Source organism: Tachypleus tridentatus, chromosome 1 (genome assembly GCF_004210375.1).
Source record: "Tachypleus tridentatus isolate NWPU-2018 chromosome 1, ASM421037v1, whole genome shotgun sequence".
In the NCBI taxonomy this organism is placed as follows: Eukaryota; Metazoa; Arthropoda; class Merostomata; order Xiphosura; family Limulidae; genus Tachypleus; species Tachypleus tridentatus.
The window spans coordinates 143,716,327-143,733,036 of record NC_134825.1 but is presented as its reverse complement, the minus strand read 5'-3'; the positions used below and the strand labels follow the sequence as shown (position 1 = coordinate 143,733,036).

Below are 16,710 nucleotides of genomic sequence, written 5' to 3'. Positions count from 1 at the left end.
GCAACCCGTGAAGGGGAGGAGAGGATCCTGTGGTTGAGGGGTCCAACCCTAACACACCACTTTGGCCTTGAATTCCTGTAGACGGGCGGCCTTGGGGTGGACCCCCTTGGGTCAATTGGCTGGTCCACTCGGGCTAGGATCAACCAGGTACCAGTGTTGGATGTTCTCAACAGGTGTTGTGGACATTATATCTGACACTGGTGTTTGGGTATAGTGCTCACGAAACCCTGGCATTGCTGCAGCGTCCTTATTTGACATTGTAGTGCATCCCTTCGTCGATCTCCATGGTGAGTGGGTACCGAAATTTCACTTTCTTTATTGTTGACACTCCAATTAAATATCTTAATAAAATAGTGAAAAAAATCTATAGGTCAACGACCACGTCTTGAAGATTCTGAGCAGCAATCCTCACTATTCGTAATATCTGTTGTACCTCATTTTCTTACATTGCTCTCACTGTCAGACAATCCTTTAGGGCAATTGTCTCCCTTTTTCATTTAGAATGGACTAGTGGGACTTACTGGCTCTCCAAAGTCAGTAAAAAAGCTTCGATTTGGTGACATACTTGTGGAAACATCCACATCTCAACACAGTGAACTCCTGTTACATTCAAAGGCAATTGGGGATATGCCTATAGAGGTTACACCTCATGCTACTATGAATTTATCACGAGGAGTTATTGTTGAGAAGGATTTGAAGACTATCCTAGAGTCGGAGATTCTCGCTGGTTTCTCCACCCAAGGAGTTTTTGCAGTGAGGCGTATCTCCACTCCCAAAGATGGAATTATGGTGCCGACCAATGTCCTTATTCCGACATTTATGTCACCAAGTCCGCTTGCCTCAATGAAGGCAGGTTATCTTAATTGTAGAGTATGGCTATACATTCCAAACCCTCTCCGATATTTCCAGTGTCAACGGTTCAGTCACTCGTATACATAAGGTCGTGGTTCCTTGATGTCTGCTCGTTGCAGTGGCAAGGACCATGATACCTGTGAGGGTGAAACGAACCCTCATTGCATCAATTGCAATGGCTCTCACCTGTCATACTTTCGTTCTTGCCCTAAATGGTTGGAAAAAAAAAGAGGTACAGAGTTTGAAAACGATTCATAACATTACCTATCCTGAAGCTCGAAAATTGTTGTCCATCACCTCATATCAGACTATGCTGCTGCACTTCGTTCCACAGCTACTGTGGGAGTGGAGACAGATCTTTCTGTGCCTCCTAAAGAATCATTCTCCAAAAAAATGAAGTCTTTTGACCTCCACGCTTAAAAAGTTAATTAATCAAATTCAACACCTATCTCTGTCCCTGATATACATTTCACCAAACCCCAAGATCCATATCCTTTGGTTCCAGGTACATGCATTTCCTCGAATCCATCTTCCTCTCTCACCCCAAGATGCAAAACAATCATTCGTTCACATCCTCAGTCTCTGGGATTCCCTTCCAACAGCAAAGACCTGCCCAATCGACCCAGGACAGGATCCATGGAGGTCGATAGACCTCCCTCGAATAAGGAGAGTAGGGAAAAAGACGTGGTCGTAAACAGAAAGGTTCTCTGCCCAATTCACCTACACGTAAATAAAAATGGCCACTATGACACAATGGAACTGTAGAGGTTCCAATCTGGATGACATCAAAACACTGATTGCTTCCTTCCATCCTGTTTGTTTCTCCTTACAGGAAACATTTATGAAATTTGCCGATACAGTCACCTTACAGCAGTTTTCTTTGTACAGAAAGCCAGCCGTGTTTCATTGGGTCATACCACCACTGTTTGTTCATCTCACCTGGAGAGACATGATCAATCATGATGCTCTCATTTAACACTTGCCGTCTCCCTTTTGTATCCTGGAGGATTTAAATGGACATCATCACCTCTGTGTAAGTACTGATATTGATAGGAGGGGGTCGCTCTGTAGAGCATATGCTCCCTGATCGCAACTTCTCAGTTTAATACTGGTTCTTCCACTTACTTCCACGCACCTAGTCAGTCTTTTACTGCTATTGATTTCTCAATTTGATCCTCTTTATTATTTTCCCATTTTTCATGGAGGATTGACAATAATCCACGAGGCAGTGATCATTTTCTTATAATCTAGAGACACTGGCTGTGGTCAATACCACCTGACCCGCGTGCTCCGGTGGAATCTGGATCAGACAAACTGGCCCTCTATCACTGCTCTCGCAGAACTTGATCCTGCCATTGTCTGTAAGCCATCAATAAACGACTGTGTGGCAGCAGTAACTGACTGTATTATACAAGCAGCTACTCAATGTATTCCTAAAACCTCGACACGTTTTCCACTGTATCTTCGTTCATGGTGGAATCCTGCCTGCCACATGGCACGGAAGGCTCAAGAACGAGCCTGGGATACTTCCTGTAGATATCCCACACTCCCAAACCGCATCCCTTTCCAGTGAGCCCGTGCACATGCTCGACTGTTAAGACGTCAAAGCTAAAAGGAATCTTGGATTAAGTTCACAACCAGCATATCCTCTGCTACCAGTTCTAAAGTCATTTGAGACAAGATTCAAAAGGTCAGTGGGCAATATCACTCTCTCCCCCTCTCGATTTTGCTCTCTGATGGCCAGGAACTAACTGATACCCAGAAAATCGCCCATACTCTAGGTGAAAGCTTTCGCCGGGTATCTAGCACTTCTAACTCTTCTTCCACTTTCTTAGCCATCAAGACTCTGGCAGAGCAATCACCTCTTTCCTTTCGAGCTGATTGTCTCTATGACTATAATGGTACCTTTACACTGATGGAACTCAAACTGGCATTTCATCGGTTGGACCTGATGATATACACTGTGGGATGCTGTGCCTTCTATCTCCTGCTTTTCTTGCTATCCTTCTAGTTGTTTATAACCAGATCTGGCAGGAGAATATTTTTCGTGATGCCTGGCACCAGTCTATTGTCCTGCATTTCTCCAAACCTGGAAAGGATCCCAAGATTCTTTCAAAATACCATTCAATTGCTTTGACGAGCTGTCTCTGTTAGACCTTAGAGAGGATGCTTAATACTCGTCTTGTTTGGTTCCTCGAATCAAACAACCTCCTCTAGCACACTCAGTGTGGGTTCCGACGACAGTGCTCCACCATGGACCACCTGATTCGACTTGAAACGTCAATCAGAGAAGCCTTTCTCAAACGACAACATCTTGTATCAATATCCTTTGACATTGAGAAGTCTTATGATACAAGATGAAGGTATGACATTTTGCGAGACCTCCAAATATATGGGTTACGTGGCCATTTGCCTATTTTTATTAAAATTTTTTAATGGACAGGAGATTCTGAGTTCATGTAGGTTCGACACTTTCCCGTTCTTTTCTACAGGAGCTTGGAGTCCCTCAGGGTTATGTTCTGAGTGTCTCAGTTTTCAGTGTGTAAAAATTAATGCCATTACTAAACAACTTCTCACTGTTGCAAACGGGCACTATGTCGACGACTTTCACATCTCATGTCAGTTGTCGAACATGAGATATATTCAGCGGCAGCTACAGAATGCCCTCAATTGTTTATTGAAGTGTACCACAGCAAACGGCTTTACTTTCTCTCTCTCTATGGCCTGGCATGGCCAAGCACGTAAGGCGTGCGACTCGTAATCCGAGGGTCGCGGGTTCGCGCCCGCGTCGCGCTAAACATGCTCGCCTTCCCAGCCGTGGGGCGTTATAATGTGACGGTCAATCCCACTATTCGTTGGTAAAAGAGTAGCCCAACAGTTGGCGGTGGGTGGTGATGACTAGTTGCCTTCCCTCTAGTCTTACACTGCTAAATTAGGGACGGCTAGCACAGATAGCCCTCGAGTAGCTTTGTGCGAAATTCCAAAACAAACAAACAAACTCTCTCTCTAAAACCGTTTGCAAGTTATAAAAAAATACCGCCGCCCACCAATTAAATTGTCTAAAGCAGGGGTGTGCAACATTTTTCGTCGGTGGGCCATATAACCAACTTCATCAATCAAGCGGGGCCACTTAAAAAACAAGCTTATTCGTGTACATGCACAATAAATTAAAAAAAAATTCTCAAAATGCAAGCAATAATATTTTATATTTTTGCATGAGTGATCATTTTAGTGCGACACTTGAAATTTAGAGTCCTTGCAGAGCTTGTCAATATCAGCTTTGACAGAAGTGGTTGCCACTCTTAACTGACTGGTCAAATGTTCATCAGTCAGCTGACTTCTACATTTGGTTTTGATGAGCTTCATTTTGGAGAAAAATTGCTCACAGCAGTAGGTGCTACCAAAAAGGGAGGCAATTCTTTGTGCATGACGGGACAAATTGGGAAACTTTTCACGTACACAGAGTTTGTAAAAGTCTAGCAAACTGTTTTCAGAGAATTTCCTTTTAGTGTCCATGTCAGCCTGCAGTTCAATGAGTTCCATTTGGCAATCATCAGGACTGTCTTCCACTGCCAAATCAAAAGGTTGAGCGAACAATTTCAATCTAATTTCAGTTTGTCTGAAATCTGGAAATCTGTTTGCAAACTCATCACGCAGCTTTTGTACACTGGTTCCATATTTGGTGCAATCCAGATTAGGAAATTCCAGTTTCCTGGTTGCAAGACATGTAAAATGGGTCAATATGGCTCTTGTCAACTGAACCTGGAAAAGTTCCAATTTCTTCTCAAAAGCACAAATATGCTCAAACAACTCATTCACAAGTTGACTTTTCCCTTGTAGTTTTAAGTTTAAATCAGACAGATGCTGTGTAATGTCTGTGAGGAATGCCAAGTCATTCAGTCAGTTCTCATTGCTCAAGAAGTCCACATTCTGACGTTTGCTCTCCATGAAGAACTTAATCTCCTCTCGCAGATTCCAGAATCTCTTCAAAGTAGCAGCTCTACTAAGCCAACGTACAGCAGAGAAGTACAAAACATCTGAATACTCACTGTCCAGCTCATCTAAAAGTTTTAAATTGTCGATGATTTAATCCTCGTGTTCGAATATAATTTACGCATTGGACGACATTTTTCATGACTTCTGCAAAATCCAGAACTTTGGTGCACAAGCTCTCTTGGTGAATAATGCAATGGCTTACAACTACGTCTTGTGCTCCAATTGCAGTTAGAAATTTCTTGGTGAATCCAATTGTCCTACCTGTCATGGAAGGAGCACCATCTGTTGTAACACCACATAATTTATAAGGATTCAGTTCAAACTTTTCTACAACCTTAAGCACTTGTTCACAAATATCCTGTCCTGTGGTTGTGGAGGAAAGGCTTGCCATATCTAAAAACTCTTCGAAAACATCAAAGCCTGCAGTAACAGCTCTGATGAAAATGACAAGTTGGGATGTGTCATTGATATCAGTGCTTTCATCCAAAGCCAGACTGAAAGCTTCACACGAATTCAATCTCTCTTTCAAAGTTTCTTTGATGTCCTCTGGAAGATCTTTTGTCCTGCGTGAGACAGTAAAGCGGGAAAGGCAAGTTTGCTCCACCAAATATTTTTTTCTCTGGACATGCATATTCTGTGAATATTGTTAAACAATTTTTAATAAATTCTCCATCACTGAAAGGCTTTCCCTTTTCTGCCATACATTCACAAAGCTTAAAACTCAGTTTTGTCACCAGTTCTGAATTTTTCTTGAAAGTGGTAAAAACACCTTGTTGCTTTTCAATGGATGTTTTTAAATGTTCAATTTTGTCCTTTCGTGCCTGACCAACAATTTCATCAAACTGGGAGGAGTGCTTAGTTGCGTAATGTCGCTTAATATTGTACTCTTTCATGACTGCAATTGTAGTTTGACAGACGAGGCAGACAACACCTTGATTATGTGGGACAACAAGATATTTTGTGCACCATTCACTGTTGAATAACCTTCCCTCATCATCAATTTTTCGTTTCTTAACTGCTGACATTTTACTAGCCCTGAAATCAAAACAAAAATTATTCTCACGAAAATAGCAAAGTAGAAAAAACATAGAATTTATTTACACATGGAACCTCTTATGGACAGAAACACATGTTTCTAAATTGGCATCCCGATCATTGCCTTCCGGTACTTAAATTAATTGAGAATAGCAAAATACAGTGTGACCTCGCCTATTCGCGGTTCGCCATTCGCGGCCCCTCATATTCGCGGGTTATGCGCGAACTGCGTTTTTGTAGGTCACAGAGACTGAAAGGGCTTTTCGATGATATTTCTGTTGTATTTACTCAATCAAGCCGTTTTTATCAATTGTTGTCTTCACCAAACAAGATTGGACTGCTATTGGCTGACTGCCTCAGCTTCCCCAACAACGCAAACGGCAAAGCACAGCCCGGTAACGCACGGTACAATTTAGTGAAATACATAACAGTATGCAATATTGCTACATTATTACTGCATCAATGAGTATAAGTATCATTAGTGTTTGGGAAGCATTTCATATAGTATATAATCGCATACATATACGTTTTAAAACTGCGTCCAATATTCGCGGTTTTCGCTATTCGCGGGAGGGTAAAGAACGTAACCCCGCGAATAACGAGGTCACACTGTACATAGAATCAGATGCATCTGAAAGCAAAAATTTTAATAAATTCAGTAAAGTCACAACAATATGCTAAATAATAATCAATTTACCTTCAATCTCTTGTAGTAACTGTAAAAGGTAATAAAATTTTCACCAATAATGAATGACGGACAGCAGAGGTTAGGGAAAATTGTCGCCAGCGGGCGAAGGCGAGGTTCAGGACATAACGTTGAGTCGTAGACAATAGTGCTAGTGCACGTCACCTATTCATGCCCTAAGGAGGCCGACCAATCGAATTCGGCCTGCTCCTCTCTAGCAAAGATAATTTTAGAAGTTTGTCGAGTCGAAGCCTGGGAATCCCGTAGGATCGATGCTTTTAAAAATATTCCATTTGCGTTGGATTACAGATCAGGCCACATGGTTAGATTACAACAACTAGGGCCACACTAAATGGCTTGGCGGGCCGGGTTGTGGCCCGCGGGCCGCCTGTTGCACACCCCTGGTCTAAAGAAAAGATGAAAGAAAAAGGTGATTGACTTTCTGATATTTCGTTTATACAGTTTGATCTTATAACCATTTAATTAAGTCTAATTTGTTCGTTTTTCAGCTTGAACAGTGATTTATTTTCTTTCGATTTTCACATTTTCTTCTCTTGTTTACACAGGGCACTTGCTGTGAATAGATATATATGTATGTACCTAATATTAATAATTCAGTAAAGTAATAATAACATGATAAAACAAAGAAACAAAAAACGAGTAGTTTGCTGCAAATCGATTACATATCAGTTATCGCGTGTTTGAAATTTAAGATGGAGCTGCTCTTCCCGGTCTGGGCATTGAAAAACGTAATGCGGTAATACTCTCTCTATAAACAAAGAGACAAGAGGTGGCGATGGATCCTACAGTAGCGTCAAATATGATAAAATATGTTTGTTTGTTCTCTACGGCTATCTGTGTCATCCATTCCTTATTTTAAAATACTAGGGAAGGCAGCTAGTCAATATCGTACATTATCACATACTGTCAAACCGACTTGTGGAATTTACCAGAATTCTTATAGTGCAACTACACCGCCATAGTACGGAGCTTGATTTTTATTCACATATTTCTTCATGAACTAAAGGACGAGAACCACTAAACCTGTTTTACAATTCAGCACTTTAAATTCCTGTGCCGATTACGGAACTTCCTTGAATCCCTTATTTTTGTCATGTATAATTATGCTTTTTAGTTTTAGCGGAGCTGTTTATAATACGTTTTAAAATGTACTCTGTATTCTTCAGTGAAGCATTAACATTTTTAGGCTTGATATAGTTACATGTAATTGCTTCTGTTGGAAAATCGCAAGTTGTATTGCTACTGTTAAGTTTTGTAGGCGAGATTCTTTGTAGTATGTAATATATTGATTTACAGTATTGTACAAATTAATAATATAACTTAACTAATCTGAATGTAAACAGTACAGTACTTTAAAATAATAAAACATTTATGTTAATTCAAGTCTAATCCCCATGCAATTTTAAAACGATGATTTGTTGAATAGTCATTGGATGTTTGGGATTTTATTATGTGAACAGCTATGTAATTGTTGTAAGCTGTATTGACGCAGAACTTCGTCCAGGTTTAATCCCACAGTACCTATTTTCGACCAATTTTACAACAGACTCAAGCTTTCCATCCTCACTGTCTCCTTTTTTTTTTTAATTGCATGTCACATACAAACAAAAATAATTTTTATTTAATGACAAAAATTTCTAATGTGGGTAAAATAGGTATGATTTAACCCGTACGTTACAAGTTTTTTAGCAATTTAAACAGCTTCCAAAGAACAACTTTTAATCTTTGCACAGTACTCTTTTGTAAAACTACACCTTCCATCCAAATTAAAATTAAATAGATATTATTGTCCTAAAAGAGATAGGTTTCTAAATGTAAAACAAAACTGACAAACAACATAGAATAATAAAAATCTTATTGTAGAAGTCTAAAACAGTTTGTTCATTTTATCAGTAAGGTGCATAATTTCACTATGATATGATTCTAGTAACTGCTGTTGAAGTACATTTTAGTATGGAACATAATTTTAATTTTTTGTTCACATAAGTATGAATAAACATTTTGAATCTCAAAACATCATATGTTAAATTCAAATATAAACCACATTTCTCCATAAAGTGCCTCATGTTCATAGACACTACCCAGAAAAATTGATGACCACCTAGACAAAAGACTAATGTTTTCACGACAATAAATCCATGACCTAAAGGTACAGCACAACATTTTGTTGTGCATTCTTTATACTGTTGTACAACCAACATAACTTTCATACTCAGATATAATATTGTGAAAAATCAATATTTAAATGTTGACCTAAATGTGTGAAAAAAGCGCTTTTTCTTGCCACTCTGTTCTTAAAAGTTGTCACACTTCAACATTAACAAAAACAATGAAAAGATTAAAAACTCTAAGCTCATTATTATAAATGTTTTCCTCTAAGGTACAACCTAACATTCAACAAGACTTTCATTGAAATAATTCCTCACACTGTAAAAAATTCCAGGAAAGTCATATCTTTGACAATAATCAGTATTACATTCTGTTATATAGAAATATAATTCCAGAATACATTACTTACCCTAATAATTTCAAATTTTATTGTGCCTTTACAATTCAAATTATCTTTTTTAATTTTATTTTATTAATTTTTAGGGCAAAAAGATTTATTATTGAAACCAAATTTAATTTTATTTACTACTTTTTAACATTTTTGTTTCATTGTGATTTCTTTTCATAATCAAACTTTAAATTTTAGACCATGTGTTCTTGACACTGGTATGGTTTCTTGAAAGGGGTGTGCTCCATTATCATTAAAACTATATTTCCTGTAGGGTAAGCAACTTTATGGACTTACAATGTTAAAATTCAGAGTTCAGTTTCATGTAATGGATAGAGTGCAGATAGTCCATTGTGTAGCTTTGCTTAAAAATAATGATGTTAACATTAAGGTTTTGCCAGATGGAAAAAACTATTAGTTTCATCTATATAACAATGGATAAGTAACACAAACAAATCTACAAATGAAAACATCAAAAACACAAAACTAAAAGAAAAGACAAAATCACAATAATAAGATTAACATTTATGCATGGAAGAAGCAATTATTGAGTATGCATTCTTGCAACTGTACGGAAGTTTGGCATTTTTCAGCCCCATCCTGATAAGCCTGTACTGCTGAGACCTTCCTTTTCTTTTGGAGGTCAGCTTATTTGTGTTGATTGCTGAGGCTCTCTAAGTTTGTATTGGTTCTTAATATATACCCCTTTCACTTGGAGCTCTTTATGAGCTCATTTTCTGAGTTGGCTCAGTCTTTTGACATCTTTGAGATAAAGAACTATATCACTTTTTTATACCTATGCCAGATTTTCTGTTTTTTCTCTGAATGCTTGTCCTTTTAGAGTTTATTATTGCTTCTGATATATCCATTTGCATCCTTTCCAGTGGACCCTTATAGATCAACTGAATATATCCAGTTTGCCATTTACTTTCCCTCCATATTTTCACATCTCACTGTTGTGTTGACTCAGTCTGTACCACATGACCCTAGGCATCCATTTTTTTTCTAACTTATTTGGTTGTATGTTTATGTATGGATCCTTCTCTAGCTAGGTAGATTAAAATGTTGCATTTGTTCACCTTTTCTAGTGTTTGGTGTCCAGAGTAGTAATTTCCCTATATCACAATATTTTTCAATGGCTATTTAATTGGCTTACCATCATCTTTTATCATTTCTATGTAGTCATCTTATTATGATCAACTGGTACAACTCATCAATACTTTTGTACATCAGTCAATAGGGAAGAAAAGCATTCTTGTGATCTCAGCTTTTTTCATTATTTAACTTTTATTTGGACCCATGACCAAAATATCTAGCTGTTGACCTTTTTTTAATTGAGAAGCTTGAACTTAGAGGTGTATTTGGCTGTTTAATCCCCACTTGATACTTTCTATACAGTAGGACTTCCATCCTTTTGGTTTTAGTGGCTTTGTTTCCATTTCTGGAGACATCTTTTTGCTCATATCAGAGGCAGTTAAGTTTTCCCCTTTTACTTCATCAGTTCCAAACTTTGTGCCCTAGTTACGTAAGCTCTTAGTTTGGATTTTTGACAAGCCCAACTTCTTTCTGTATGTATATTTTCCTCTTTAACTTTGTCTTGGAGTACTGCTTCTAATTTGCAACATTTTTTGCAGATTACCCATTAATTTCCATTTGCTACACCAGTCATGGTTTCTGATTTTTCATCAGTTTGTGATCCAAAAGTCTCTACCTCTTCCAACTTGGATGTCCATCTCTTATCGACATGCCATGCATTCTTGACTTTTTATTCAAAATATTCTATCACAACTGAAAAAAAAAAACACTGGCTACATTAAGTTTAATTTCACCTTATACAAAGACACTGTCTGTGATATTATATACTGCTGATAATTTCATCTACTCATAAACATTTTGATTTTATCCAAAAAATACAGATGCTGTTCGATTTATCTTTCCCAAATATTTAATGTGAAAATTTAATGTTAGTACTTAGGAAAACAATAAGTATTCTATTCCGTGAAATAATACATTATTTATCATCAGTTGCAATTAACCTTATGAGGTTTTAGCATTCATATAAAATCCTTTATTTATATTCATTTGTAGAATGCTCGTGTTCTTTATATAACTAACTTCATGTTATGTTCCTAAATGCATATGGGGCAACATACATATATTTATTTGAACACGTATATTACCACTTAGAGAGATCTTTATTACACATCTTCCCATACATCAGTAGCTTACAAAGAAACCTCCTTCTATTCCCACAAAATTACTTCATAATTATCTCTGGTTACTCTTCGAAGCTACCACTTGATATCTCTAGTATTGTAAATTGCTGTCATTTAGGAACTGACAAACTAAATAGTTTTTTTTTTAAATACCACATAATAACTAATCATGCACAGAATTCATGTAAAGTAAGAGACTTAATATTTGTTCTGTTACTACAAACTATATCAGTACAAACTGTCATGAAATACAACCCCTTCACTACATGTGAAAAAGATAATTTTCAGGTGTACCAGATAACATCTAAAGAATATTATACAGTATTCTCTTTAGACATCTTGCAACTCAGCTAGGCTAAATGAGTTATTCTTTTAATATGTCTCTAATAGTTTGTCATGGAAAAGAGTTTAACAGCTCAGAAAGCAGTGGTTACAAAGCACTTAAATATGAATTTTCACACCTTCACTACCCATTAAGACCTGGATGATAATGTGATTAAATCACATTCTTGTAATACTGTTATCCAACGTGCTATCATTACTTTGTAACTTATAAAAATTCATCAATCATTTCAGAAATGCGTGGTCTGCTCCATCAGTGAGCTATCTACTAAATATCAAAAGTGTTTTATGAAGATTACATTGTTAATATTATGCAAAGCAAGGAAACTGGCCCTTTACTGTGGATGCTTTTACATGATAAGGGGACCTACCAAAGAAGGTTCTTTCTATTCAGTTAACCTTTTCTGGAACGTGAACGTCTACCCATGTGTTTCCTGTGTGTGTGGTGACCTGTGAAGAGAAAAGAATCTTAGTGGTTGAGGGTTGTAATGCAAATACACCATTTTAGCCTCGAATTCCTATAAATGAGTGGCATTGGGGTGCACTCCCAGGACGAATTGGCTAGAACACCGAGACTAGGGTCAATTGAGTTGCAGTATTAGACGTTCTCAATAGAATTTGTTGTGGATTTTATGTATCATAAGTTTCACTTAGCCACCAGATTTAAGGTAATAAGATGAAATTCGAATCTTCACTACACATAATACTTCAAATAATTCAGAGTAGTTTTCTCTTAAAATTAGCTCTTTTATTCTTGTGGGTTTATTGAGGTGCTTCATCCTAGTAGCACATTGCTCGAAAAGTATATCAAGCACAGATTGTGTGGACATATGTGCTAACATCACAAAGTAATCAACTGCATTTCCTCTGGGTGCCTCACACTGTACAGTATTCACATGAATGCTTAATGTTCTGACTCATGTGACCAGAATAGCTTCCATGGATTATTAATACAAATCCATATAAGACTTTCTTGCCCTCTAGTCTTTGTGCTTATATAAATTCTGGATAATTTCTCAGAATTTTGGGTCCCCTAGTTGTAATGCAGGCTGAGAATCATTGCTTACTGGTTGATAACTATGGTAACATAGGTAACAGGTATTTGAGTAACTTTCCACAATCTGGGCTGGTCTTTCTTTACCTTGCTGAATGACAAGAATTGCTCTTGCTAGATCTGGGTAGGGCTCAAAAGTGTTGTACATAAATCTATGGTCTCATCCAATAGTATGCTACATTTTGTTCAACCATTTATGGAGATTTTTATTTATAAATCACCAAACTGACAATAACTAATCACAGGAAGTCTCAATAGTTATTGATCATTATAGTATACTCCATCTAAGTGTTTTGGAATAATATAAAATGTTTTAAAATTAAGAATTTTAGGAGAGAAATACCCTTGAAAGTTGTCTAAGAAAGTAAAGTACTAACAGTTAGTTATCTAACTTCAACATACTCTAAGAAGCAATTGGTTTTCTTCAAAGTGACATAGTACTCAAGTGTAATTCTAGATGAAAAGAGAAAAGTATCTACTTTAGCTGTGAAATTCTGGGTTACTATAAGGACATGTCTTGCCAGTTTCAATTGATGACTTAACAAATTCTGGAGACTTAATAGCAAGCAATAAATGTTGCTATTTCAGATTGAGAAAATTAATGTAGCCCAACTGGAGTCTAGTTACTGATTGGAAGAGCATAATAATTAGATTGTGTGGTCAGCTCATCTCTAAGAGAGCTGATTGTATCTTGGTATGTAAGACTACAAGGATGAGAGAAATTGTGTTTTTAGTTGATTAAAGTGTTATTTATCTGCTATCAACTTTTGTTGTTTGTAATTACTATGGTTTGAGGAACACAGATCATTAATTAAATTTAAATGTGTAATGGAGCTGTGAATTAAGTAATTAACAAATGCTACTAACTGTTCAGCTCAAATCACAAGAAGTAGAGCATGACATCATTCTGTGCAGTCGTGAATAGTATGTTTTGCTTTCAAATTATGCAGAACAGGTAGATGATAAAAATCAACAGATGGTGTTGTACTGCATTGAAAATAAAAGCACCATAATATTCAATCAAATAAAAAAGGAAGTGCTCCTAAACAAAGTGAAGGTAATATGCTTCAGTAGAATTGTTGTAGCCCTGCATTACCCTTTTCAAACTGAACATTTATATGGTCTTGTTTATGTTATGTATGTGTATTACACCAACACATGGATGGGATATGGCAGCACAATGAAAAGCTACACTAAATTATTTTAGTGTTTTTATGATATAAACAAATTATGTGTAAATATGCTACACTACTACATGTGGCATTACATCTTGAAATTTATGGTTTTAAACTTTTTTTTTACAATACATTTTACAAATCACAAGTTAGTAATAGTAAATTAAGATAAATGAAAAGTATTTTTGCAATATCAGTCTGTGTGTGTATATAGACACACACACTATATATATATTTATTCTTTTGCTTCACATATTCACAATTTTATACATGATTTTCAAGATTTGCCTCAAATTATCAATGTGGTTTTCTCAAATCAAGTTAAATGTTTAACTTATACCACAGTTATGGTATCCTTAATAATTAGAATTTTACGTACATCATGATAATCAAGTTTCTGACTGAAAGATTTGATATGCAGCAGATATAATGGGTGATAAAAATTTAAACTATCAATACTAGAGTTGGATGTGAAAAACTTAACCTTAACACTGTCAGGTAAGAACAGAGATCTTTATTTACAATGGTAATGAAGAACAAAGAAACAAAAACGTAAACTTAGATTTTAGATTAAGAAATTGTTTTACAACCACAAAATTGAATATATCACAGCAAGAACTGGTTCAACATGTTTATCTTAATTAATAATCCCACAAATCTGAATTCCAGCATAAGTGGAAGAAAATTCATTAAGGTGAACTCAATCTAGAACAACCAATAACACAGTCTTCAAACCAATGATTCATCAAGGCAATAAATATGGATATATACTGTTATATATGGATACACTGGTAAACTGAGAAATTTCACTAGAGTTCCAAAATCAATAAACTTTATGGTACAACATTACATACAATAAGTAAACATGCAATGTTAATAAATGGTTGCTCTTAAAATACGAGAATAGAAGAAAAGACCGAATTTCATTCATGTGAAAATGAAAGGACATGTCCTAGAATACCAGAGTCAGTCACCCATAAATTGATATATGAAAGAACAGACAAATTAATTAGAATTAAGTTCTTTTCATGCCTACACTAGACAGTAAAATCTATAATGGCTAATAATAAAAAAAGCCTACAATATTCATCTTTTTTGACAAAAATATCAAAAGTGATAATTCCTTACATTTTATTTAAACTTCAATTTCATTCACGGGTTGATCAAAAATATAAAAAAACAAAACAACAACATATCACACTCTTATTTGTTCTTAGAAGAGTTTGAACAGTCAGAAGAAAGTTTTTATAAACTTAAGTATCCATATATTTATATCATGCTGATGTTTTTTTTCATGGTGATATATATATAAATATAAAATAAAAATACATGGAACATTTTAAAGAGTAACATGGTTAATACTCTTATTAATTTATAAAAACATTTAATATTTAATCAGCCAATTTTTATTATAAAAACTCACATACTTGTATAATTTACCATTTCATTGATTTTGGTTTTTTCGTCCATATTCTATGATAACAGGTCTTCCCCTAAGTAAATAGCCTGTGACCAATTGTTGAGCAGCAACTGCTTTCTTGACACCTACATGGAGAACATAATAAATGTACTAGAAATGTCATTATAAAAAAACTTTTATTAAATACCATTTGACCATATTAAAAGTGATCTTTAGTTAAGCAAACAAGAATAATATATCTATAGGAATGATTAATTACTAAACTTTCAAGCTGTCTAACAGAAAACGTCACTAAGTATTAAAAGTTTTTGAGTAGTACAGTAATGCTTTAACAAACTTTACAAAAGTTTTTGGTTAGTTCTAAGAGGACATATTTCAATATAGAAAATGTATTTCTGAAAAGCGACTAAGCATCATTCTTTGATGAAATTATCAATAAGACTTGAAGACTAACAACTGTAATGTAATTAACAAAATCTGATTGTGGATAATTGTTTTGAGTTCTTTTGTTATTAGAAGTTTAAACTTGATAAAGCAGACAAATAAAGAGAGTACCAAGTCACAAAAACATTTTTATGTTGGATGTTTTTGCTTATAGAAAATGTAATTTTAGGGACTTTTAGAGTAGCAGCCTTTAAAATAACTATTTCATAAAATGAAAATTTACCTACAAAAATAAGGGAACACTACAGTAGCAGTTAATAATTATTTACAAAATTGAGGATAATAAAGACAATTCTGCAATCATGGAGTTTCACCGAGTACCAAAAGTTTCAAATGTCAATTAAGTGGAATAACAAAACCTATGAAAACTCTACAATCAATGATACTTCAGGGAAAACAATATTTACGTGAAGGCCACGAAGATATGTGCATATCAGTATGGAAGTAAAAACTTTATTTTTGTGAGTTTTAATGTAATCAATTTAGAAATCCTTGACTTAACTGAAAATAGTAACCAGAATTCAAAATGGAAAAAATTTAGTTGCTTGGATAACTGAAGTAATGGAAACAAGTAATAATAAGAAACAAACTTTAATTAACCATAATTTTATGTCACACTTATTGATATAATTAAGTCAATTATCCAGCTTTAGTCCCACTGTCAAACATGCTTGCCCTCTTTGCTGGGAGTGGGTGGGATGGGAGGGGTTATAGTTAGCATTTTTCTTATCTGAAAATGTATTTCAATAAATATTTACCACTCTAAGAACAGTAGCTACTTATTCCATATGCCTCTAGCCTTAAGCTATCTCACACATAAGATGTGCATTATGAGGTGAACTGCACTAGTGCATGATTTAACTGCTGACCAGAGGGAAGACAACTGGCTGGCAGCATCCTAAGTTAATCTTTTATGAATGGATAATCTGCTCTACCATAACATTATAATAACTTAAGGCTGAAAGGCAAACAT

At 35.6% G+C, this 16,710-nt stretch overlaps 1 protein-coding gene across 5 annotated transcripts in view; it reads right to left on the bottom strand.

The window, feature by feature from the left end:
* Window positions 1–6,838: 6,838 nt before the first annotated feature.
* The window catches only part of LOC143225971 (RNA-binding protein 41-like), a 42,086-nt gene continuing 32,214 nt past the window's right edge, over window positions 6,839–16,710 (bottom strand). For 2 of the 5 annotated variants that reach the window (XM_076456244.1, XM_076456281.1), the window contains exon 6: window positions 14,070–15,418. In XM_076456244.1, the coding sequence (XP_076312359.1) occupies window positions 15,318–15,418 (101 nt within the window). In that variant the 3' untranslated portion in view covers window positions 14,070–15,317. Of the gene's footprint in view, window positions 6,975–9,879; window positions 10,875–11,887; window positions 12,095–14,069; window positions 15,419–16,710 lie in introns of those variants that run through there. The other 3 variants (XM_076456271.1, XM_076456251.1, XM_076456261.1) reach the window with 3 other exon arrangements.